Source organism: Phyllobates terribilis, unplaced genomic scaffold, assembly GCF_046119375.1.
Source record: "Phyllobates terribilis strain yellow unplaced genomic scaffold, ASM4611937v1 Scaffold_1__5_contigs__length_1240528914, whole genome shotgun sequence".
Lineage (NCBI taxonomy): Eukaryota > Metazoa > Chordata > Amphibia > Anura > Dendrobatidae > Phyllobates > Phyllobates terribilis.
Genome location: NW_027362761.1, coordinates 24,370,769 through 24,396,442, shown reverse-complemented (window position 1 = coordinate 24,396,442; position 25,674 = coordinate 24,370,769). Strand labels below are relative to the sequence as shown.

The 25,674-nt window shown below is 42.6% G+C and overlaps 1 protein-coding gene across 2 annotated transcripts; it reads right to left on the bottom strand.

Annotated features, from left to right (window-relative positions):
- Positions 1-4,558: 4,558 nt before the first annotated feature.
- BABAM1 (BRISC and BRCA1 A complex member 1) lies at positions 4,559-17,928 on the bottom strand. 2 transcript variants are annotated; one of them, XM_073659619.1, is made up of 9 exons: positions 17,780-17,928; positions 16,496-16,835; positions 15,561-15,619; positions 13,641-13,761; positions 11,862-11,940; positions 8,249-8,273; positions 7,836-7,965; positions 7,647-7,727; positions 4,559-4,952 (listed from the first exon to the last, which is right to left on the bottom strand). In XM_073659619.1, exons 1-9 carry the CDS (start codon positions 17,911-17,913, stop codon positions 4,749-4,751), a joined length of 1,173 nt encoding a protein of 390 aa, XP_073515720.1. In that variant the 5' UTR covers positions 17,914-17,928; the 3' UTR covers positions 4,559-4,748. The 2 variants fall into 2 exon arrangements, with proteins under 2 accessions (XP_073515720.1, XP_073515735.1); XM_073659634.1 differs by having other exon boundaries at positions 16,517-16,835.
- Between the last annotated feature and the right edge of the window lie 7,746 nt (positions 17,929-25,674).

Below are 25,674 nucleotides of genomic sequence, written 5' to 3'. Positions count from 1 at the left end.
GGCCAAGCGGCAACAGGCTGTGCTGAAGATATCATGCTTAATGCTTAGGTGACAAACAGACCAGCAATGCATAGTTGTTGAAAGCTGTAACACAGCAGCTTGATCTATGGCTCTCACCGCTGAACATACAGCCAGGCATGGTCGTGTGTGACAATGGGCGGAACCTGGTGACGGAGAAATGACAGCCGGAGTAGATACGGTTTACCTCTATACCAGTCCTTTCACCGTGCAAAAGAATATGGCTGTGGTGAAATACAACTCCCACTGAGAAGCTGTTTCAGTTTGAAAAACATTGGGCCCACCAGAGGATTGGATTCTGAGCGCACACCTTTCTCCCCCGCTCAAGAGCCCCATAGCACCTGCAAAGTTAGCGCTATCATGAACACTCCTGATGTAGAAGCCAGGGCACACAAGAGGATTCTCTGGTGGGACCGTCCAACCCAGCCGAGAAGCAGTCCTGGCTAAGAAAAGTGTGTGGGAAGGTTCCCGGACACTATATGGCTGCTTTTTTACTGAGGTGGAAAACCCACGCAAACATGGGGAGAACATACAAAGTCCTTGCAGATGTTGTCCTTGCTGGGATTTGAACCCAGGATCCCAGCGCTGCAAGGCTTCAGTGTTAACCACTGATCCAATGTGCTGCCGTTCACCCTCTAATATCTAACAGGCTGGAGAAACTTGCACCTACAGTCATGGCCAAAAGTTTTGAGAATGACACCAAAATTATATGTTCACATGATCTGCTGGCCTCTGGTTTTTATTAGTGTTTGTCTGATGTTTATATCACATACAGAAATATAATTGCAATCATATTATGAGTACCAATAGGTTATATTGACAGTTAGAATGAGTTAATGCAGCAAGTCAATATTTGCAGTGTTGCCCCTTCTTCTTCAAGACCTCTGTAATGCTCCCTGGCATGCTCTCAATCAACTTTTGGACCAAATCCTGACTGATAGCAGTCCATTCTTGCATAATCAATGCTTGCATTTTGCCAGAATTTGTTGGTTTTTGTTTGTCCACCCGTCTCTTGATGATTGACCACAAGTTCTCAATGGGATTAAGATCTGGGGAGTTTCCAGGCCATGGACCCAAAATCTCTATGTTTTGTTCCATGAGCCATTTAGTTATCACCTTTGCTTTATGGCAAGGTGCTCCATCATGCTGGAAAAGGCATTGTTGGGCGCCAAACTGCTCTTGGACGACTGGGAGAAGTTGCTCTTGGAGGACATTCTGGTACCATTCTTTATTCGTGGCTGTGTTTTTAGGCAAGACTGTGAGTGAGCAGATTCCTTTGGCTGAGAAGCAACCCCACACATGAATGGTTTCAGGATCCTTTACAGTTGGCATGAGACAAGACTGGTGGTAGCGCTCACCTCTTCTTCTCCGAATAAGCTGTTTTCCAGATGTCCCAAACAATCGAAAAGGGGATTCATCAGAGAAAATGACTTTGCCCCAGTCCTCAGCAGTCCACTCCCTGTACCATTTGCAGAATATCAGTCGGTCCCTGATGTTTTTTCTGGAGAGAAGTGGCTTCTTTGCTGCCCTCCTTGAAACCAGCCCTTGCTCAAAGAGTCTCCGCCTCACAGTGCATGCAGAAGCACTCACACCAGCCTGCTGCCATTCCTGAGCAAGCTCGGCACTGCTGGTAGTCCGATCCCGCAGCTGAAACAGTTTTAAGATACGGTCCTGGCGCTTACAGGTCTTTCTTGGGCGCCCTGGAGCCTTTTTGACAACAATGGAAGCTCTCTCCTTGAAGTTCTTGATGATGCGATAGATTGTTGACTGAGGTGCAATCTTTGTAGCTGCGATACTGTTCCCTGTTAGGCCATTTTTGTGCAATGCAATGATGGCTGCACGTGTTTCTTTAGAGATAACCATGGGTTACTGAAGAGAAACAATGATACCAAGAACCAGCCTCCTTTTAAAGTGTCCAGTGATGTCATTCTTACTTAATCATGACTGATTGATCGCCAGCCCTGTCCTCATCAACACCCACACCTGTGTTAATGGATCAATCACTAAAACGATGTTAGCTGCTTCTTTTAAGGCAGGACTGCAATGATGTTGAAATGTGTTTTGGGGGTTAAAGTTCATTTTCTGGGCAAATATTGACTTTGCAAGTACAGTAATTGCTGTTAAGCTGATCACTCTTTGACATTCAGGAGTATATGCAAATTGCCATTACAAAAAATGGAACAGTAAACTTTGGAAAAATTACTATTTGTCTCATTCTCAATACTTTTGGCCATGACTGTACTGCCACTCTATCTTCAGCTCCTTTGTGAGAAACTAATGTACTTGGGCAGCCACTCAGTCTACCAAATAAAATTCCTGAGAAGGAAATTGGGGATGGCTTTGCTACTGTTACTGGGGGCAGTGCTAATACCATGGCGTCATACCATAGTTTACTGGAAATATTCCAGGCTGGTGGGAGGCAAGCAAATTCCCACAGAAAAGTACCAGCAGTAATGTTCAGGGACCCGCGCTTGTAGGAGGCGGCGACAACACCGGGAGAAATAGTGACGGCTGGGGACCGAGTATGGACACGAGGCACGAGGTTGTGAAAAGTTTCCACCTCCACGAGCCTAAAAGGCCACATTTCAAGTGCAAGCAGCTGCCCAGAAATCTGGCAGCTTAGTATTGCAGCCTGTGGGTGGGTGACTGGCTGCACACATGCGCTTGAATTCCAAGTAACAGAAAACTAAGCAGATGGTGGCTTCTATCATCATCATGGCCTCACCTCAGCACTATGAACTCTCCTGAAGGAGAAGCCAGGGCCCACCGGAGGAGTCTCCGGTTTTCTGGTGGGTCCGTCCAACCCTGCCGAGAAAATTGTGGGGGAAGGTTTCCAACCACTCTATGGCTGTTTTTTTAATGTGGATCGGACGTGCTTATGCATGTTATTTCTCAAACCGGATTGCAGATCAGGCCATTGCCCAACTCTGTAGTCATGAAATTAAATGCGCAAAGAAAGAAGTTTGTGTGTCAAAGCACCACCGAGAAGTGCGAGTTGATGTTGGACGGACTGCCATTGCTTCTGCAAAAGCTGCTTTAGAGGACTTCCTGGGAGAAATGACAGCTGGGTAGATATGGGTTCCCAAGTCCTTTCACAATGCTAAAGAATATGGCTGTGGTGAAATACAACTCAGCAAAAAAAAGCTGTGGACTGGCTCCGTACCGTCCCTGGCCACATTCACCTGTCCACGTGTTTGTGGTTAGGCGGTCTTTCCCAGTAAGTGCACTGGGGAGGGCACGTGTAATTTCGTGCGACCCGTGCTTGTGGAAGGCGGAGACAACACCGGGAGAAACAGTGGCGGCTGGGGACCAAGTATGGACACCCGGCTGCCGCCGCCGGCAAGAGGTTATGAAAAGCTTCCGCCTCCACGAGCCTAAAAGGCCACATTTCAAGTGAAAGCAGCTGTCAAAAATTTGGCAGTATAGTATTGCAGCGTGTGGGTTGGTGGCTGGCTGGCTGCATACTTGCACTTGCATTCCAAGGAATGGGGTAGGGACAACTGAACGCTGCACTAGGACAAGGACGGTGATTATTGCAAGTCTGCAACGACAGGTGCATGGCGGGAGGCATCTTCGCCTGCGCCAAGGATCACTTATGATGGTCTTCCCCATGCTGTTCCCATGTCTTTTCAGCACTGTATGCATGTGTCTGATAAATGTGTCACACACGACATGGCCAGATAAGGTTGTAAAATGTTAAAATGACATTTCCTGTTGAATGCATTTGTCTTGGTTGAAAGCAATGCAAAAGTGCAAAAACGCATCAAAAACGCTACATGTGAACATAGCCCAAGGTGTGGAGGAGTATTTTTGTTTTTGGTTATTTATTTTGCCTTATATACAAGTCAATACCCCAAAAAGGATGTTCCTTAACATATTTCCCAGGAAAATCCATTTTGGTTTTGTTTTTATATGTTTTATTGTGAGTCCGTAAAAGTGGCGTTATATTCTGACAATGTTGTTGACAGCAGTGATCTGGGAGTCAGAAATGCTTCCAGGGGTCTTCCCCATTCTGTTCCCATGTCATTTGAGCACTGTTCCCATCGATTTGGGCAATTGGGGGAGCCGCCTGAAATGCTCTAGTTTCCCATAGACTTACATTGGGCTCGTTGCTTGGGTCGAGCACCCGAGTATTCCAATGTGCTGGACCCGAGCATTTTAGTGCTCACTCATCACTAGCTGTAATCCATAATCATCAACATTAACAGAAATAAACGCTTGACATAGATCTGTTTCTAATGACTATATAATACATGAGTTTCAGTTTTTGGATTGAAGAACTGAAATAAATGAATTAACATATTGACGATATTCTAATTTTGTGAGATGCACCTGTATGTTTTAGATAGTATGAAATACTTTTTTACATATTTCCTATAGTCTAAAGCTAGGAGAATGTCTATGGTCAGGTATGTCTTTTAGTAAGATATTTTAAATACCCCCCCCCCCCTTACCACCCACACACACACACACACACACATTCTTAGTAAAGCCACATTCATAAAAAACAGCTATAAAAATATTATTTAACTCAGAGAAAGCGGTTTAAAAAGAAGTTTGATTTTGTTTTCTTCGCAAAGTTATGTTTAGAAAACAAGCAAACAAATATTAATAAAATGAAATAAGTCAGCAACAATTAAATCTAGTGCAAGACTGATGTATCACTATGTAGTTTATATAAAAATGTGTTATTTTAATGTTACCACTAAAATGATTTAAATCAGTTTGTTTTAGACTGAAAGATCACTCTCTGCAGACTCCTCTTCATCATCTAGAAGGCTGTAAGAAGCATGACTCTGAAATGGGCGCTGAAGAGGGTGGGCTAGCAGTCTGGCCATACAGTTGTGAAGTTCCAGAGCAGGTCCTGATATTGACACCTCATATTTATAACTTGTGCCTTTAGTATCCAAAATGCTAAAGAAGTCAAAAACATCCTGTTCAATAAAGAAAAGAAAAGGAGACATTGATATTTTCAAAGTAAAAATAAGAAAGGTCTAACAAGTTATAAGACATATTAGGTATAAACATTGTAAGTTACTAAATTTGAAAGCGGTCAGCATAAGAATATGTACTTTTGTATTGTACATGTATAGCCCTAGGAAACTACAGGGTAGCAATACATCAATAACATCTGGCCAAATAATACATTAAAAATTCTTTCAGTATATGGACATATACACTAAACAACTAACATTAAAACTACTTCTGTAAAATTGCGTGGGTTCCCCTGCTGTTTCTTAAACAGCTCTGATTCATTGAGGCATAGACACCAAAAGTAATTTAAAGAAGACTTCCCATGAACATTTTTTTTAAGGGGTTGTCCATTACCTTTACACTGATGCCCTATCCATAGGATAGGGCATCAATGTATGATCGTCCGGGGTCCCGCAATTGAATTCAATTGAATAGTAGGCGGATGTGCAGTACACCGCGGCGGCCACTACCACTTGACGGCGGAGTCCCGCAGGTGAGTACTTCCGGCCGGCAGCTGCCGCCACCGACAACAGCTGATTGACAGGGGGTGCCACGTGCGGGACCCCGGCCGATCATACATTGATGCCCTATCCTCCGGATAGGGCATCAATGTAAAAGTAGTGGACAACTTCTTTAATAAATCTGTGCACGTGTAGGTTATGTAGTGTGTACGCGTTAATAAACTCCAATAACACCAACTTTTCCAGGATCCAGTGGCATCACCAATCTGCAGACTCTTCAGGTCACACTGTGCCCTCTGTGACCCAGAAATGGCTTTTACAATGTAAGCCTATGGAGTATCAGAACAAAGATCCACAGACTAAAATTTTATGAGAGACTTCCGACTCTCGTATAGAGCGAGCTGTATAATCTGAAGATTGGTGAACTGAGCAGTACAGTGCTGGATACAGGAGAAGGTGGCGGTAGGTGAGTATATTAAACTTCCACTACATTATATGAATGTATACACAGATTTATTAAAATGAAAAAATCTTTAAAGGGAGAGCTTCTTTAAGGTATGTTCACACTTTTTTTTTCTCAGATTTTGGAGCTGTAACTCTCAAACTCAACAATCAAAATGAGTGTTTTTTGAGCTTCTCATGGTTTATGGAGTTTCTGCTCCAAAAACTCTTGAAAAAAATCATCAGTGTGAACATACCTTTAAAAGGATTCCTGTGGTATCTGACACCAAGAGTCTTAAAGCAGATCTGTATGTTGGTGCGGAGTCTGCCTCCATAGGTTCAGAATTATTTTTCAGCATATAACAGAGATGCTCAATTAGATTGAGATCTGTAGAGTTTGGATGCCAAGTCAACAACTTGAATACTTCTCTGTGTTCCTGATCTATTTACAGTGCATTGTGAAAGTATTTGCCCCCCTTGAACTTTTCTACCATTTGCCACATTTCTGGCTTCAAACATAAAGATATAAAATTCTAATTTTTTGGGGAAGAATCAACAACAAGTGGGACACAATCGTGAAGTAGAACGAAATTTATTGGATATCTTAAACTTTTTTAACAAATTAAAAACTGAAAATTGGGGCGTGCAATATTATTAGGACCTAAATCTCCACCCCTCGCCTCTAGCAGCTAGAAACTCCAGGAACTAAGATGGGTCATAACTCCTTAATGGATGATCCTAGGAAGCCGGTTTTGGTGTCATCGGATCTAGCCAGGCCCCTGCTACGCGTGGAGACTAAATCCAGCGGTCCTATGGATTTCCAAATGGCTGTGCATCTCCCTATCCCTAGGTGCTAGACTGGGTCGAGACCCAAGGGGACATTCACCATGTCCTTGGGATTTCGGAAATCTATTCGATGTATGGCTAGGACTTAGGAATTCCAATATTCTTCACACTGCACTTAAGAAATGTGTCTGCCATGAAGGCGGGGTATACTTGATGTACAACAAAATTTAGGTAGGTGGCACATGTTAAAGCAATATTCCCAGGACACAACAGAATATAGACACCACAAAATGCTAAAATACTGTAAAATAGTCTTAAAAGGAGGGTGAGGGGGTGGACATTAAGGCTTCATCTGCAGACATGAATTTACCATGAGTATACAATATATACCTCTATGAAGTTGGCTGTTTTTTGACACGGGCTGACATCCTTACAGAGGCCAGTCTTCTCCCCTTCTTTTGGCTTATAAGGTTATTGATTGTATTTTACTCAATGTACCGATCATGGTGCTACTATTAACTACTGTTCCCTGTACTGCTTCCCCACCTCTTGTTGTGCATCATATGTTTTAGCTATGCGTCAGCTTTTTGTACTAATTAAAATATAAGTTTTGGACTTTGCATGTTCCTTGGGCATTGTAAGTGGTATGAGGAACAATGCTTTCAGGAAAAAAATAATTGGCATAAAAACATTCCATATTTTATTTTTTCAATGGATTAACATAGAATTCAACAGGGAAGAAAACACTCCATAGGAAATGACACTAGAAGTGTAAGGGTGCCTTATTACAGCTACCCACAACTTGGGAGTTTAAATACGAGTCAAAACATGGCCAAGTGCACATGGCCTTACAAATTCTCATGTGTAGATTTTACAAATTTGTGAAAAATTAAATACCTTAAACAGGGTCATGTAGTTCATTGCGAACAAAATACTAAATTAGCACCGTGCTGATTACACACTTACTTTCCAGCTTGTATCTTCCTCATCGGACCCATTATGGATGTAAACGACATCAAAGAAAAAATAAGGGCACTGCAGCATTTTCTGTAGATATAATGCAAGATTACAATTATATTTAATGGCTTTATAACTGAAAAACTTGGAACATAAGCAACAAAAAAAATAGTTTTCATCTAGTGCATGTATGGTTACCTTCATGGTCTCTGTCAGAGTAAGTGATGGCTGAGAAGCTGGCCGGCTGTAGATCAAGATTATCCGCACGACATAAGGAGGAGGAATAGTCTGCACATTATCTGTAACTGGGAATTCCGTTCTCTGTTGTCTGAATTAAAACGTAAACTAGGTTACAGTCATAAAAATGTAATCCAGACCCATCCCAAGAGCCTTCAGATCACAATAGTACAGGCTAAACTAAGATTAAAAAAAAAAATTCATTTGTCTTTTGCTTAATCTGTCCTTACACATTATATGCATATTGGCATAACTTGCCAATTTTAGTGTAACAGGCCAACCATCTGATGAGTATAGGGACTAGTGTAGCCTCAATCTGGTTATTGCAGGTTTATTAGTGTTAATTTATCTCAGGGGTCATTTTAATAACTTACATCAAGTTAAAAAGGCCTTCGAGGTCTGTACAACTGCATTAAGGAAAAGTATATACAATTGGAATTAAGCTCTGCTCACATCTGTACTGTGGCTACTAGTTCTAACGGAAGCTACAATGCTCTGCCACAGACTTCACACAATGGACACCTCCCAACAGATGAATCTGTTTTCATAGGAAAAGCAGACCAGCTTGGAAAAAAAATGGAGGAGCCTGCGATGGAGACGTTATGCAGATGTGAACAAAGATGCAATTTCTAAATGTAATTTTTTGAATAATTCCTTACACAAGTGTAGAATTTCTAAATTAAAAACAAAACATTCCATGGACTTTTTATTTTAGATTGATCAACATTTAGAGATCGTATAGTATAAAAAGAGTTTTACGTCAATTTTGTAGTAGAAGTTGTCCAGTAGCAGACATGAAGATTTGATGAAAGGTGATGGCTGCACATGTAGATGGATTTTATAGTATACTCTATGGCAGATGTTGGCAAAGTGCAGCCGAGGGCCATATGCAGCCCTTTGGCTGTACTGGTGTGGCCTGCGACCTGGGACAGCCAGGGGACCCTCTGCATGGCGTGTCACTTTCACTGGTATCTCTATCCTTGGGATGCAGATACCGGTAAAAACAATAATGTAACAGGGAGCTGACGGCTCCCTTTTCTATCATTCAGCCTTTGCATCTAAGAGCATAGCAGGCACGATGATGTCACTACATTGCGCCAGCTGTGCCTCAGTACACAGCACAGAACCGGAGCTAAGGGTGAACAGGTTGAGGTGAGTAGTTTTTTTTTTTTTTTAATTGCCTTCTGCGGTGGCTATGTAGGGACATCATTCTGCATGAAGGGGCTGTGTGGGGATGTCATACAGTGTAGGGGGATTATGGGGACATCCTACTGTTTGAGGGGCTCTGTGGAGACATCATACTATGAGGGGGCATCAAATTGTGTTGAGAGCTGTTAATCAAGGTACAAGGGCTGAATAACATGAATAGACATCAACCTGTTAATATAAACTATGTAAAAAGCAGTAAAATTATATAGTTTCCATTAGCCACTACAGGTAAGAATACATGTTTAAATCAGTCGTATCGTAACAATAATAAGCAAAATTAAGTTTGGCTGGTTGGTTTGGTCCTCAACAACAGGTACAGTTTTAAATCAGATTATTTTTATTAAATGTTTTTCTAATAATTACAACCACAGGAACATCTCCCTGAACAAATCACAAAAACCAGAAAAAGATAACCCCCCTCCCCTCCTTTTCTGAAACACTAGTCCTGGAACTGTTTTTGAATATCCTTTTTAGAGTATGAGTACACATCTTTTTCAGGCAGGTTACACCTGAAATAGCTCTTAAAATATGCTAAACAATTAACAAAAACGACTTGCAGTGCATATGTACAGACTTTTAAGCTTCTTTTAACTGCTTCAGGTTTTGGAAGCCCTAATGACCTAATCATTCTTCAGATGCATTCTGTTTAGAAACCGTTTACTAGTTTATATATACAGTTAAAAAAAAATACCAAAAACATGCTTCAAGAAAAACACAACCAGCAATTTACTGAAACGTCTTCTATTTGAAAAACTAGATGGGTATGCCGGCGTCTAAAAGATGCCATGTGCACATACCCTAAAGCCCCCGTCACACTAAGCGAGATCGCTAGTGAGATCGCTGCTGAGTCACAAATTTTGTGACGCAACAGCGACCTCAGCAGCGATCTTGCTACATTTGACACTTGTCAGCGACCAGGCCCCTGCTGTGAGATCGCTGGTCGTGTCGGAATGGTCTGGACATTTCTTTGATCGTTGAGTTCCCGCTGGGTAGCATGCATCGGTGTGTTTGACACCTTACCAACGACCTTGTTGACGACTCAGACACAGAAACACATAGGCGTGCATCGTTATACAGGTCGTTACGGGTTGCTGCATCGCTGCTGCGTCGTTGGGAAGATCTGACTGTTTGACATCTCACCAGCGACCACATAGCGACGCAGCAACGATCCCTGCCAGGTCGTATCGTTGTCGGGATCGCTGTAGCGTCGCTAAGTGTGACGGAGCCTTTATTTAGAAAACAGCTTCAGTTTTTTCTAAAGGGAACCTGTTATCAGAAAACTAACAGCATTTACTTTCAGCTTAAAGGGAACCTGTCATGTCTTATCTGCTATGTAAACTGCCCCATAGCGTCGTTGGTGATGCAATGTGCATCACTAACATGTTTTCATTACATTTGGCGCAAATATAATGAGTATATAACATTTTATATACTTATAATCATACCTGCTTGTTCAGTCAAAGGGGTGTGATCCTTGCATTCAGTCAGCGCCGCCCACGGATTTGAATTTTGCTCCCGGCAAGCGCTGAAGTCAGTGCGGGGTGCTTGCACAGTAGGAGATGGCCAGGCAGTAAAGCTTGCAGCGCTGGGAGCCGGCTGCGCCATGACGAGCGGCTCCCAGCGCGTGCGTAGTGAGATTGTGTAGTTCCCAGCTTCACTGTGTGCGGCCGGAGCCGTTCGTCACAGTGCATGTGCAGTGAAGCTGGGAACTACACAGTCTCACTACGCACGCTGCAAGCTTTACTGCCTGGCCATCTAATACTGTGCAAGCACCTCGCACTGACTTCAGCGCTTGCCGGGAGCAAAATTCAAATCCGTGGGCGGCTCCTGACTGAACGAGCAGGTATTATTATAAGTATATAAAATGTTATATACTCATTATATTTGCACCAAATTTAATGAAAAAAGAGTGTTAGTGATGCACATTGCATCACTAACAACGCAATGGGGGCAGTGTACATAGTAGATAAGACATGACAGGTTCCCTCTAAGCGGTCCCATACACATTAGAAAAACGTCAGACGAGGACACATATCCACGGACTTGCCCAGCAGTCTAATGTGTATGGGGAACCCCAATAGTGATAAACATGGGGAAAGTCCAATTTTTGACTGCTGATCCTTTTATTCTTTAGAGATAAGCAGCTGGCAAAAAAGTCTGGCAGCAGTTCAGAGCGAGCACTCCTGTGTTATGGAAGAGTCAAGTGACACAGTTGACGGCCATTGTTCAGCTGACAGTCATCTAAAGTATATGGAGAGTGAGGAGGAGACCTTAGTGCTATTGCAGGTAAATACAATTTCAAAACACATGCAGCAATCGTATTGGATGTTTGGGAGAAAACGAAGCCTTATTCTCCGCTTAGCATTTGGCTGGTATCATCGGGGTTGAGCCAGTGGCAGTGAGCGATTACTGCTCTCTACATAGGGCTGTAATCATGCCCACTAATCCTTAATTGACATCCTGCTTTGAAGTGTGTGTGCACAGCAGGATGTCAGTCAAGGATCATTGGGTGTGGTTGCATCACTGGCACTGCCTACAGAGCTCTGACTGTTCACAGCACCAGGTTCCGCCCAGTTGGCTGGAAGCAAGAGGTAAACTTCTTTTCTTATTAAGCCAAATATATAATTAGACCACCGCATATAATTGAAATCTACCTGCAAAAAAGCACTATAAATGCAGGTAAATACAGTATTTTCTGATGACTAGTTCCATTTAAAAGGTGCTTCTTTAGAGTATCTGCATTAACCATTAAGTCATTCATGAAAATGGAAAGGATACTGAAAGATTCACAGACGTTGGTCTCCAGATCATAAAGGCAGCTACAGACTTCCCGGGGATCGGATGTAAATCCTGACAGCTTAAAGATATTAAAGTTTAGAAAAGGTTTAGAAGTAGAAACTAATAAAACCGAATGCTAAATCTAAGAAAAAATTATATACTCACATTTCACAAAAAAATATTTTTGGTACGAGGTAAAGGAACGTTAGTGCTTCTTTGCTGTACAAAAACATTTTTCAAATTGCGCTTATGACCTCTGTAAAATGTACACACTGGGAAAGGCTCCTGATCTATACATTAAAGTAAGGCTGTGACAGAGGCATACATCACCCAGAGGCTATAATGATATCCATTTACCGGAAATGGCAGCTTTCAAAAGCTTTTCACGCCGTGTCCCTTTAACGGATGCCACTATATTTACGGTCATAGAAATGGCACAGAGGCTGCTCAACATGCAGCCTGGCATTTTCGTGATGAAAATGGATCCTAGGACACTTTGGAGAAAAGGTAGTACTGCAAGTGAAGTGTGACATCACCTACAAAGCCTAAGGTGTCAAACAGTGTCTAAACAAACCATCAGAAGGCACCTGCATGACATTGGGCTGCAAGCCAGATATCCAGCTATAGCTGTTCCATTGACCTCAGGGCCCATCATGGTGTAGAAAAAGACAGCAATGGAGGTCTATCCTTTTTTGAAAGAGTCCCGCTTTGTCTTGATAGCTGGAGATCACATGGGTGCAATGAATAGCCCTTTATAAGGGAACATCACAACGCTTAGCCCAGGATTATGGTGTGGAGTGGCATAATGTGCAGTAGCAGGACCCTACTAGTCTTCATTTCAGGTACACCAACAGCTCGGGTTTACATTGATTTAGTCAGGGAACAAGTGGTATGGCAATTTTGCCAAACTGTCCCAGGATCTATTTTTCAACACTAGTTCACCATGCCGCATGTTGCTTGTACTACTGTGATCAGCTTGAATGGCCTAAACATGCAACCATGGCCTGCAACGACTCCAGACTTGTCTCTCATCGAGCAGATCTAGGACATTGGTTGGTAATTGCCAAAGGAGCTGCCAGCAGCAGATCTTGATGATGTGAGTGTGCAAGAACATTAAGCATGGCAGAATAATCCTCAGACATCCATTAATAACCTCACTGGTAGCAGCCAACGCGTGTAGAGTGCATGTGTCTCTGCAAGTGGTACCTATACTCTTTCAATTATTGTTTCCATTTTTCCACTATTTGCATATCATTAACATGTCTATCCATCCTTTGATTTCCATAATTCCACATTTTTTTTTAAAAACAGTCTGACCAAGAGCAAATTAAAGACTTGGACAATTACATTTTTTTTTCTATTAATAAAACCTTTTGCCCGATTCATGAAGGGTTTTTAGCCAGAACACACTGCTATAAAAAAACAAACAAAAACCAACCTTCAAATGTTGCAAATTTTGTGTTGCGCAAATTTGAGACTTGTCGTTTTCACGCTAGTTTTGCCTAGCTCTGCAAAAAAGGTGAGAGCTAAGGGGTATGGCAAAGCCCACCCAATAAATTCATCAAAAGTTGTAGTGCAACTTACACCAGAAATGTTACTCCAGTCCTGAACTGGAGTTGCATTTCTGGTGAGGCGCACACCAGTGATATATTTAATTCATTACAAGGCCACTTAATGAATTAGGTGCATCTTACTCCTGCACTTCCATCATATTAAGACTAGTGTACACAACGCCAGTCGTAATAAATCAAACCCTTAGTCTTAGTTGCTCTGACTTACCCACATAGCTTCATTATTTGCAACCACAAGAGCAAACTCATGTCTCTTGTCGATCTTGTGCTTGGTGCGTACAAACATCTCTATCATTTTCTGAGAAGAATTTAGGGCATTGGTTTTTGATCTAGGGAAAAGAAATACAGTATGATTTTATTTCTAGCTACTAAATATGTAAAAGTCTTTAATTAACAGACACAAAAACACATGCAAAGAAAAGAAAACAAAAAACACAAATTTCAGCATTGAGCTCATATCTACAGTACAGACCAAAAGTTTGGACACACCTTCTCATTTAAAGAATTTTTTCTGTATTTTCAGGACTATGAAAATTGTACATTAACACTGAAGGCATCAAAACTATGAATTAACACATGTGGAATTATATACTTAACAAAAAAAGTGTGAAACAACTGAAAATATGTCTTATATTCTAGGTCCTTCAAAGTAGCCACCTTTTGCTTTGATGACTGCTTTGCACACTCTTGGCATTCTCTTGATGAGCTTCAGGCGGTAGTCACCGGAAATGGTTTTCACTTCACAGGTGTGCCCTGTCAGGTTTAATAAGTGAGATTTCTTGCCTTATAAATGGGGTTAGGACCATCAGTTGTGTTGTGCAGAAGTTTGGTGGATACACAGCTGATAGTCCTACTGAATAGACTGTTAGAATTTGTATTATGGCAAGAAAAAAGCAGCTAAGTAAAGAAAAACAAGTGGCCATCATTACTTTAAGAAATGAAGGTCAGTCAGTCTGAAAAATTGGGAAAACTTTGAAAGTGTCCCCAAGTGCAGTTGCAAAAACCATCAAGTGCTACAAAGAAACTGGCTCACATGAGGAGCGCCCCAGGAAAGGAAGACCAAGAGTCACCTCTGCTTCTGAGGATAAGTTTATCCGAGTCACCAGCCTCAGAAATCGCAGGTTAACAGCAGCTCAGATTAGAGACCAGGTCAATGCCACACAGAGTTCTAGCAGCAGACACATCTCTTCAACAACTGTTAAGAGGAGACTTTGTGCAGCAGGCCTTCATGGTAAAATAGCTGCTAGGAAACCACTGCTAAGGACAGGCAACTAGCAGAAGAGACTTGTTTGGGCTAAAGAACACAAGGAATGGACATTAGACCAGTGGAAATCTGTGCTATGGTCTGATGAGTCCAAATTTGAGATCTTTGGTTCCAACCACCGCGTCTTTGTGCGACGCAGAAAAGGTGAACGGATGGACTCTACATGCCTGGTTCCCACCGTGAAGCATGGAGGAGGAGGTGTTATGGTGTAGGGGTGCTTTGCTGGGGACACTGTTGGGGATTTATTCAAAATTGAAGGCATACTGAACCAGCATGGCTACCACAGCATCTTGCAGCGGCATGCTATTCCATCCGGTTTGCGTTTAGTTGGACCATCATTTATTTTTCAACAGGACAATGACCCCAAACACACCTCCAGGCTGTGTAAGGGCTATTTGGCCAAGAAGGAGAGTGATGGGGTGCTACACCAGATGACCTGGCCTCCACAGTCACCAGACCTGAACCCAATCGAGAGGGTTTGGCGTGAGCTGGAAAGCAGAGTGAAGGCAAAAGGGCCAACAAGTGCTAAGCATCTCTGGGAACTCCTTCAAGATTGTTGGAAGACCATTTCCGGTGACTACCTCTTGAAGCTCATCAAGAGAATGCCAAGAGTGTGCAAAGCAGTCATCAAAGCAAAAGGTGGCTACTTTGAAGAACCTAGAATATAAGACATATTTTCAGGTGTTTCACACTTTTTTGTTAAGCATATAATTCCACATGTGTTAATTCATAGTTTTGATGCCTTCAGTGTGAATGTACAATTTCCATAGTCAAGAAAATACAGAAAAATCTTTAAATGAGAAGGTGTGTCCAAACTTTTGGTTTGTACTGTATATGGTGTGTGCTTTTCCACAGAATACCTACCCATTGAACGATTCTAGTTTCTGAGAGGACATTTCTTCTGACAAATCCAGGCAAATTATCTGAAGGAGATAAAAATACTGATAGTTTCCTGTAGGATGACATACCATCTTGAAATGGACAAAGTGAGAAAGTGAAGCATATCAGCAAATTCTCCACCACACTTCCCTGAACACATGAACGCTACTGGTAATAGACATGAAGCTCCCTGGTCTTACCGAACCTTACAACTGCCAGTAAACCTTCTTGAGAAGAATAAGGGGCGCCCCATAAAAGCAATACACATGTTCCCCTTTATTTTTACAAAATGTTCTGTAGCAGCTGGGGTGGAAATATTGGCAACATATAGAGTCAGAAATACAACCCCCATATGTACGTGATCAATAAAGGGAATCCATCACCAGGCTTTTTGCTATGTAGTCCGAGAGCAGTATAATGTAGGCATAGATTCCAACACTTACTTTTCCTTTTGCTGAAGTTTTGATACAATCACTGTTTTCTCTGCTGCAGATCTAGCACTTCTCAGACTGCTGAGCTTTGTGTAACCCCCCCCCCCCCCCCCACCACCACCACCACACCACTGATTAGCAGCTTTCTGTGTACATTGTGCATTGGTCGAAAGCTGCCAATCAGTGGTGGGGGCTGGTTTGCAGAGCAGGAGGACTACATGGCACATATAGTTCTCTAGTAATAATCTCCTGCTGATAAAACACTGATTTTATTGAAACAAGAATACACATCCCGGTGACATCTCTAGAATCAGGTTCGCTGTCCTTCCATCATGCTGCTGTCTGATTACTTAGCAGAAACCTGAGACAGATAATCATTAAAAAAAGCCTGCAACAATTCATTGATATCTTTATTGTTTTTTTAATATGACCCACTGGAATTTCACATCCTAATAAATATGGGACCTATTTTTTGTATATAATACGCACCACCTTTTCTGGGCAATTTACCCTTGGCGTTTTAACTTGGAATTCCACAGGGGAAGGAAGGACACAAGTCGGGGGAGCAGTGACTGGTTGGGAAGACTCTTCTGCCTGTGCTGCTTCACCCTCTCCTTCACTTCGGCTGCCCACTATAGGCTGTGGTGGCACTACCCTGTCTTCAGCACCCTCCGGGTTGGAACGTGTATGAGGCCTCTGTTCTAGCGTTCTTTCGCCATCTTCTGCAGGCTCGGAGGTATCCATGTTGCATGTCTCCTCTGTAGGGCTATCCAGCTTTGTGGTGGGGTGTCCAACGAATAATGGATAGAAAACAACTGGGATATTGATCCTGTAACATAATGATAACTGCATTAACTCATTGTGTAATCAACAAAATATAATAACACAATACCTCACATGTAACTACAAATTAACTCGACAACACTTTTCAACATGCCTTACTATACTTGTATCATCAATGAGAGAAAATAAAGCGAAAATCCATTTCCTTTGTAATTCTATCTTTATTTTACTATACTTGCGCAGAGCCTTCAATCTTCTACTAGGGGTAGGGCTAGCCCCAGGGAGCACCAGATAAAATGCTGATATGGTCAAACCTATGGCACAGCAAGGAACACGGAATGTGGGGACAATTGTGCAACACAGCAGGTGCAATAATAGGGCTAAATGGGGCAGTAACAGACACAGAATTAGGGGGAATTGGTGTAGGTTAGGAAAAGGTAGTACTCAGTTACTATGTGGTGGCAATATGTGGGCATGGTGAGGCAGCATTATTTGGGTCTTGCACAGGGCCATTTTTGGTAAGGTTAGTCTCTGCACAGAGGGGCTTGAGCTCCTAATCTTTTAGGACCCTAATGAAGCGCTGAACACCAGGGGGCAGCACTGTGCACACCGCCTTCTGACCACCATTGCATGGAACAGTAGTCCTGATTTAGGAGCCTACTTTCCATTTTGCCCAGGACCACACCTAGTATAATCCTGACTAGGGACCACCCATGAAGCCAGAGACTGAAGACAGCGCCACATCTATGTCCCACATCCACAAATGTGCACTGAAAGGGTGCGGTTAGTTTTGCACCATGCATCTGTGGCCTCCTACATTATCACTTCTGTAACATTGTTTTTACATTGCCTACAACAAAGGCAGGACAACCCGAGCTGGGACTTATAGTCCCCCGGCGGCCGGCGCCTGCACACAAAGCAGCAGTATGCCGCAGTAACAAGCAGCATCACAGCACACTCCGCGGCACTATTTTCTCTTCTCGGGCTCACCTCACACGGCGGCGGCGGCTGAGGTCCTGAGCCTGTCTCTTCAGTAGGTGATACACCAGCCCGACATGTCTGACCAGGAAGTGCTCGCCGGGAGCGGTGAATTGTGGGAAGTGTAGTTTAGTGCGCCCTGACATATGACGTGTGGCGACATGAAGCTCACACCATCAGTGTTACCCCATCTTCTGCATATAATGAATAGCTATGGGGAATTCTATTATCCGAATGGGCAGAGCAGAGTAGATTTGTGAGGTGATTTCACCTGCTCTTTATGGAGATTAGGAGGTGCTCTGGATATTCTGGGACAGTGCAATGTGGTTTCCCATGGAAGCAGTCAGTGTACAGTCATGGCCAAAAGTTTTGAGAATGACACCAAAATTATATTTTCACATGATCTGCTGGCCTCTGGTTTTTATTAGTGTTTGTCTGATGTTTATATCACATACAGAAATATAATTGCAATCATATTATGAGTACCAATAGGTTATACTGACAGTTAGAATGAGTTAATGCAGCAAGTCAATATTTGCAGTGTTGCCCCTTCTTCTTCAAGACCTCTGTAATTCTCCCTGGCATGCTCTCAATCAACTTTTGGACCAAATTCTGACTGATAGCAGTCCATTCTTGCATAATCAATGCTTGCATTTTGCCAGAATTTGTTGGTTTTTGTTTGTCCACCCGTCTCTTGATGATTGACCACAAGTTCTCAATGGGATTAAGATCTGGGGAGATTCCAGGCCATGGACCCAAAATCTCTATGTTTTGTTCCATGAGCCATTTAGTTATCACCTTTGCTTTATGGCAAGGTGCTCCATCATGCTGGAAAAGGCATTGTTGGGCGCCAAACTGCTCTTGGACGATTGGGAGAAGTTGCTCTTGGAGGACATTCTGGTGCCATTCTTTATTCATGGCTGTGTTTTTAGGCAAGACTGTGAGTGAGCCGATTCCCTTGGCTGAGAAGCAACCCCACACATGAATGGTTTCAGGATGCTTTACAGTTGGCATGAGACAAGACTGGTGGTAGCGCTCACCTCTTCTTCTCCGAATAAGCTGTTTTCCAGATGTCCCAAACAATCGAAAAGGGGATTCATCAGAGAAAATGACTTTGCCCCAGTCCTCAGCAGTCCACTCCCTGTACCTTTTGCAGAATATCAGTCGGTCCCTGATGTTTTTTCTGGAGAGAAGTGGCTTCTTTGCTGCCCTCCTTGAAACCAGCCCTTGCTCAAAGAGTCTCTGCCTCACAGTGCGTGCAGAAGCACTCACACCAGCCTGCTGCCATTCCTGAGCAAGCTCGGCACCGCTGGTAGTCCGATCCCGCAGCTGAAACAGTTTTAAGATACGGTCCTGGCGCTTGCTGGTCTTTCTTGGGCGCCCTGGAGCCTTTTTGACAACAATGGAAGCTCTCTCCTTGAAGTTCTTGATGATGCGATAGATTGTTGACTGAGGTTCAATCTTTGTAGCTGCGATACTCTTCTCTGTTAGGCCATTTTTGTGCAATGCAATGATGGCTGCACGTGTTTCTTTAGAGATAACCATGGTTAACTGAAGAGAAACAATGATACCAAGAACCAGCCTCCTTTTAAAGTGTCCAGTGATGTCATTCTTACTTAATCATGACTGATTGATCGCCAGCCCTGTCCTCATCAACACCCACACCTGTGTTAATGGATCAATCACTAAAACGATGTTAGCTGCTCCTTTTAAGGCAGGACTGCAATGATGTTGAAATGTGTTTTGGGGGTTAAAGTTCATTTTCTGGGCAAATATTGACTTTGCAAGTACAGTAATTGCTGTTAAGCTGATCACTCTTTGACATTCAGGAGTATATGCAAATTGCCATTACAAAAAATGAAGCAGTAAACTTTGGAAAAATTACTATTTGTCTCATTCTCAATACTTTTGGCCATGACTGTAGTATAGAACAACCCTGCAATACCTTCTAGGAAGAAAACAGGCCAATAGAACAATACTCATGCATGTGCTGCGGCCCCATGCACACAGCGGGTCTGCGGAGCTCCCCTATAAGCCGAGGCTGGCTACCCCATAAAATGTAGGGTAGATGAATGGTATTGTCAGAGCCGGATACGGCGACAAGTATGAGTTATAGATCTTTATCTCATTAAAAATGTGCAAAAGAATGTAGGAAATGGTATCTGATCAGCGGGCGGGGTGTCATAGCCCTGGAGGAGCTGAGCAGATTGATAGACATTTTTGTTGGAAAACTTTCAGTTAAATCCCCTGGTGTTTGTATGCATATGAGTCCAGTGGGCGGTCCTATCCAGTGACTGACAGTCTCTAATGTATGACTGCATGTAGAGATAGCTGTCAGTCACTAGTAGGACTGTCCACTGGACTCTTATACATACAAACACCAGGGATTTCAGCGAATAAAATCCAAGTTATATTGAATCTTTTCCATACAAACCTGTATATCATCCTGCTCAGATTCTCCTCTATAACATGCTGTCTACAGATCGGACTGCATGTACAATGTGACTGGTTCCCTTTAAAGATTAATTTAATAAAAAACCCACAATACATATTTGATAATTACTGCTGCGTCGCTAGAGAAACAAGTTCTTCCCATGTACCATTCCCATTGTGATGCTGCAGATGCAAAATAACATGCTGGAGTGACACTATATCTGTTTGTCGTATCACTTGTAAAAGGGCTGGTCCGTTGGATAGATGATAACTTGCTGTTCACATTGACTTACACCAAACATGAGAGCGGGTCTTTAACCCCTTTACCCCCGAGGGTGGTTTGCACGTTAATGACCAGGCCAATTTTTACAATTCTGACCACTGTCACTTTATGAGGTAATTACTCTGGAACGCTTCAACGGATCCCCCTGATTCTGAGAATGTTTTTTCGTGACATATTGTACTTCATGATTGTGGTAAAATTTCTTCGATATCACTTGCGTTTATTTGTGAAAAAAATGGAAATTTGGCGAAAATTTTGAAAATTTTGCAATTTTCAAAATTTGAATTTTTATGCCCTTAAATCAGAGAGATATGTCACACAAAATACTTAATAAATAACATTTCCCACATGTTTACTTTATATCAGCACAATTTTGGAACCAAAATTTTTTTTTGTTAGGGAGCTATAAGGGTTAAAAGTTGACCAGCGATTTCTCATTTTTCCAACAAAATTTACTAAACCATTTTTTTAGGGACCACATCACATTTGAAGTCACTTTGAGAGGTCTTTATGACAGAAAATACCCAAAAGTGACACCATTCTAAAAACTGCACCCTCAAGGTGCTCAAAACCACATTCAAGAACTTTATTAACCCTTCAGGTGCTTCACAGGAATTTTTGGAATGTGGAAGAAAAAAATTAACATTTAACTTTTTTCACAAAAATGTTACTTTAGACCCATTTTTTTTTATTTTCGCAAGGGTAACAAGAAAAAATGGACCCCAAAATTTGTTGTGCAATTTCCCCTGGGCACGCAGATACCCCATATGTGGGGAAAAACCACTGTTTGGGCGCTCGGAAGGGAAGGAGCGCCATTTGACTTTTTGATTGTAAAATTTGCTTGAATAATTAGCGGATGCCATGTTGCGTTATGAGAGCCCCTGATTTGCCTAAACAGTGGAAACCCCCCACAAGTGACCCCATTTTGGAAACTAAACCCCCCAAGGCACCTATCTAGATGCATAGTAAGCTCTTGGAACCCCTAGGTGCTTCACAAATTGATTCGTAAAAATGAAAAAGTATTTTTTTTCCACATTTTCATTTTTACGAATCAATTTTTGAAGCACCTGGGGGTTCCAAGTGCTCTCTATGCATCTAGATAGGTGCCTTGGGGGGTCTAGTTTACAAAATGGGGTCACTTGTGGGGGAGCTCCAATGTTTAGGCACACAGGGGCTCTCCAAACGCAACATGGTGTCCGCTAACAAATTGAATGGAAAATCGGCTCAAATCCCAACCCCAGCCCTAACCCTAGCCCAACCCTAACCCTAGCACAACCCTAACCCGAGAGTTTATTTTTTACGCCGTTCCTCGTGCGGTATAAGTGATTAGACGACTTTATTCTTCGGGTCGGTGAGACTACAGCGATACCAGAATCATATGGGGTTTTTATGACTGACAGCTGTCACGCACTAAAAGACGCATTTTTTGTAAAATCTAGTTTTTGCATCGCCATATTTTGAGAGCTATAATTTTTCCAGATTTTGGCAGACAGAATCATGTGACAGCTTGTTTTTGCGGGATGAGTTGACATTTTTATTGGTGCTATTTTCAGGCACGTGACATTTTTTGATCGCTTTCTATTCAGATTTTTGGGAGGCAGAATAAACAAAAACCAACAATTCAGGAATTGTTTTTTTTTTTTTTTTTTATACTGTTCCGCGTGTGGTAAAATTGATAAGGCAGCTTTATTCTTCGGGTCAGTACGTTTACAGCGGTACCACATTTATATAGTTTTTCTATGTTTTGCACTTTTACATAATAAAAGCAATTTTATAGAAAAAATTATTTTTTAGCATCGCTTTATTCTGAGAGCTATAACTTTTTTATTTTTCGGCTGATGGAGCTGTATGGCAGCTTGTTTTTTTGCGGGACAAGATGACGTTTTCAGCGGTACCATTTTTATTTATATTCATCTTTTTGATCATGTGTTATTCCATTTTTTGTTTGGCGGTATGGTGATAAAGCATTGTTTTTTGCTTCGTTTTTTTTTTTTGCCGTGTTCACTGAAGGGGTTAACTAGTGGGACAGTTTTATAGGTCAGGTCGTTCCGGACGCGGCGATACCAAATATGTGTACTTTTATTGTTTTTTTGTTTTTTTTTCATAATAATATTTATTGATGGGTACATTATATTTTTATTTTTGGTGGATTATTTTTTTAATTTTTTTTTAAATATTTTTACATTTTTACATATTTTTTTTTTTTTTTCACTTTATGACAGTTTTTTCACTTTTTTACTTTGTCCCACTATGGGACTTTCACTTTTTTTTCTCTGATCGCCTGCATGGCACAGGAATGGAGCACCATCCCTGTGCCGTGCAGGCTGTCAGCGCTGGACAGGGAGAAGATAGTTTGGAAATGCACTGTGCATGTCCAAAAAATCTTCCTGCTGTCTGGTGACCCGAATGTTGTCATGACGACATCGGGTCATCATGGCAACATCCAGGAAGCCGCGGCAGACAGCGCTGGAGGCCGGAAGAGGAGGTGAGTACACCGATCACCTCCCCTTAGCCACCGCAATGCTGCGATCGACTGCGATCGACTTCTATCGCAGCATTGCGGGGGTTAATGTGCCGGGAGCGGTGCGGGACCGCTCCCTGCACATAGCCCCGGGTGTCAGCTGTGACAATCAGCTGACACCCGGTGGCGATCGCGCCCGCACAGCCTGTGTGCGGGCGAAATCGCCAGGGCGTATTAATACATATCTGGTCCATAAGGCCCAGGGCACAGATACGTACTAATACGCCATATGTCGTAAAGGGGTTAAAGGGAACCTGTCATGTAAAAGAAAACACTATTAACTTGTAGGTATGGGGTTAATTTGCAGATTAATAGCGTTCTGAAGCTGCCCTGTGCCCACACAGAGGACGCCACTACCTGGAACTTTATTCCTCCTGGCAGCCTCGGGCTTTCAGTCATAGGGGTGTGCAGGCGCGGCTTCAGTCACTGCTCAGTGCATAGTGAGCGGCAGCTATAACCATGCCCCCGGCCCTGACTGACAGCGGGCTTGAAAGCTAGGGTCACACAACCGTATTTTCTCTCATCCTTGAAAATCGGTCTGATTATGCTAATTGCACTCTAATCAAACTTAGTTTGAGCCGATTTTCTCAGATAAGATGGAAAAAAACAAGTTTCTCCATCTTCTCTATTCTGCCAGTCTGTGAAAATTGGACCACACTCAGATGTCATCCAAGTGCGGTCTGATTTTTACCTCAACTCATTGACTTGCATGGCTGAGTGCAAACTGAATATTGGATGCAAATTGTGCATGCTGAGATTTTTCCCTTGGACGGACTCATGTGCATGTCCCCATAGAATATTATTGGTCCAAGTGTGATCTGTTGTTTTGTCGCATCACACTTGGACCAAAAATACGGTTGTCTGCACGAGCCCTAATGCTGAGCAAGCTGTTAGTCAGTGTCGGGCATTTTTTATAGTCACCGCTCACTATGCACTGAGCAGTGACTGAAGCCGCACCGACCGCACCCCTATGACTGAAAGCCCAAGGTTAGCGGGAAGAATAAAGTTAATTTTCTCCCAGCAGCTGGGCTCTCAGTGCGGGTGCCGGGCAGCTTCAGAACGCTATTGACCCCTTTCCAACGTGGTCAGTAATAGTACGCACCACGTCGGAAAGGCCGGTTCAGCGGGGGCTCGCGATCCACCCACGGCTGTTAACCAGTTAAATGCCGCTGATAATCTCTGACGGTAGCATTTAACAGCGCCGTGCCGAAAGCGTGGCATTAGCCCCGCCCATCGGTGACCCCGTCACGTGATCGCGGGTCACCGATGCATGGGCATGACTACCCGGGGTCTGCAGCAGACCCCTGTGGTTGTCATGTCTCGCTTGCTATGAGCGCCACCCAGTGGTCAGCGCTCATAGCAAGTGAGCATTTCTACTACATAGAGGCGATCTGCTCATCGCCTCTATGTAGCAGAGGCGATCGGACAGCTGCTGCTTCTAGTCTCCTATGGAGATTATTGAAGCATGCAAAAAGTGTTAAAAAAATGTTTTTAAAAATATTAAAAAAATATAAAAGTTTAAATCACCCTCCTTTTGCCCCATTCAAAATAAAATAATAAAAAACAAACCCCACATACACATATTTGGTATCGCGGAGTTCAGAATCACCCGATCTATCAATATAAAAAAGGAATTAATCCGATCGGTAAACGGTGTAACGAGAAAAAATTACATTTTTTTGGTCGCTGCAACATTGCAATAAAATGCAATAACGGGCGATCAAAATATCGGATCTACCCCAAAATGGTATCAATAAAAACGTCAGCCCGGCGCACCAAAAATAAGCCCTCACCCGGCTCCACATCCTGAAAAATGGAGACACTATGGGTCTCGGAACATGGCACCATTTTTTTTTTCTTTAGCAAACTTTGGAATTTTTTTTCACCACTTAAATAAAAAAGAACCTATACATATTTGGCTTCTACGAACTCGTAATGACCTGGAGAAGGTCAGTTTTAGCATACAGTGAACGTGGTAAAAAAAAAAAACTGTGGAATTGCATTTTTTTTTACAATTTCACAGCACTTAGAATTTTTTTTTCCGTTTTCCGGTACACAATATGGTAAAACCAGTGATGGCGTTTAAAAGTACAACTCGTCCCGCAAAAAAGAAGCCCTCACACGGCCATATTGAACGAAAAATAAAAAAGTTCTGGCTCTGGAAAGAAGGGGAGCAAAAAACGAAAACGCAAAAACGGGAAATGATCCGGTCATTAAGGGGTTAATCTGCAGATTAACCCCATATCTGCAGGTTAATAACCTTTTTTTCATGACAGGTTACCTTTAAAAAGGATCGGTCACCAGGTCAAGAGAGGCCAAGTTTTGCTCTTATTTTACCCCGCTGCTGCCGAGTATTCTGGTTTTTGTTTTTGTTTTTTCAAATCCGCCATAGGGTTCCAGAGATATGGGCCTTTTACTTTAATACTATTTTTTTGCTTTAGATCAAGCGTTCATTGCCGATAGGATTCTCTAGGTACGTGCATTTTGGCGGCTCTGCATTATCACCCTGAGAGCATTGCCCCCTTGGTAAAGACCATAAAAATTAGCAGTAGATAAAACGTCCGTATCTCTACAACAAGCAGGAATACAATAAGAGCAAAACCTGGCCTCTTTTGACCTGGTGACCGGTCCTCTTTAAAGACCCGCTCTCAGGTTCAGAGGAAGTCCACG

Coding starts and splice junctions, on each gene's coding strand:
- BABAM1 (XM_073659619.1), bottom strand. CDS start 17,913: ATGTCAGGGCGCACTAAACTACACTTCCCACAATTCACCGCTCCCGGC. Junction 13,762..15,560: donor AAACTAGAATCGTTCAATGG/GTAGGTATTCTG, acceptor TCTTTTCCCTAG/ATCAAAAACCAATGCCCTAA. Junction 8,274..11,861: donor CAACGTCTGTGAATCTTTCA/GTATCCTTTCCA, acceptor GCAGTTGTACAG/ACCTCGAAGGCCTTTTTAAC.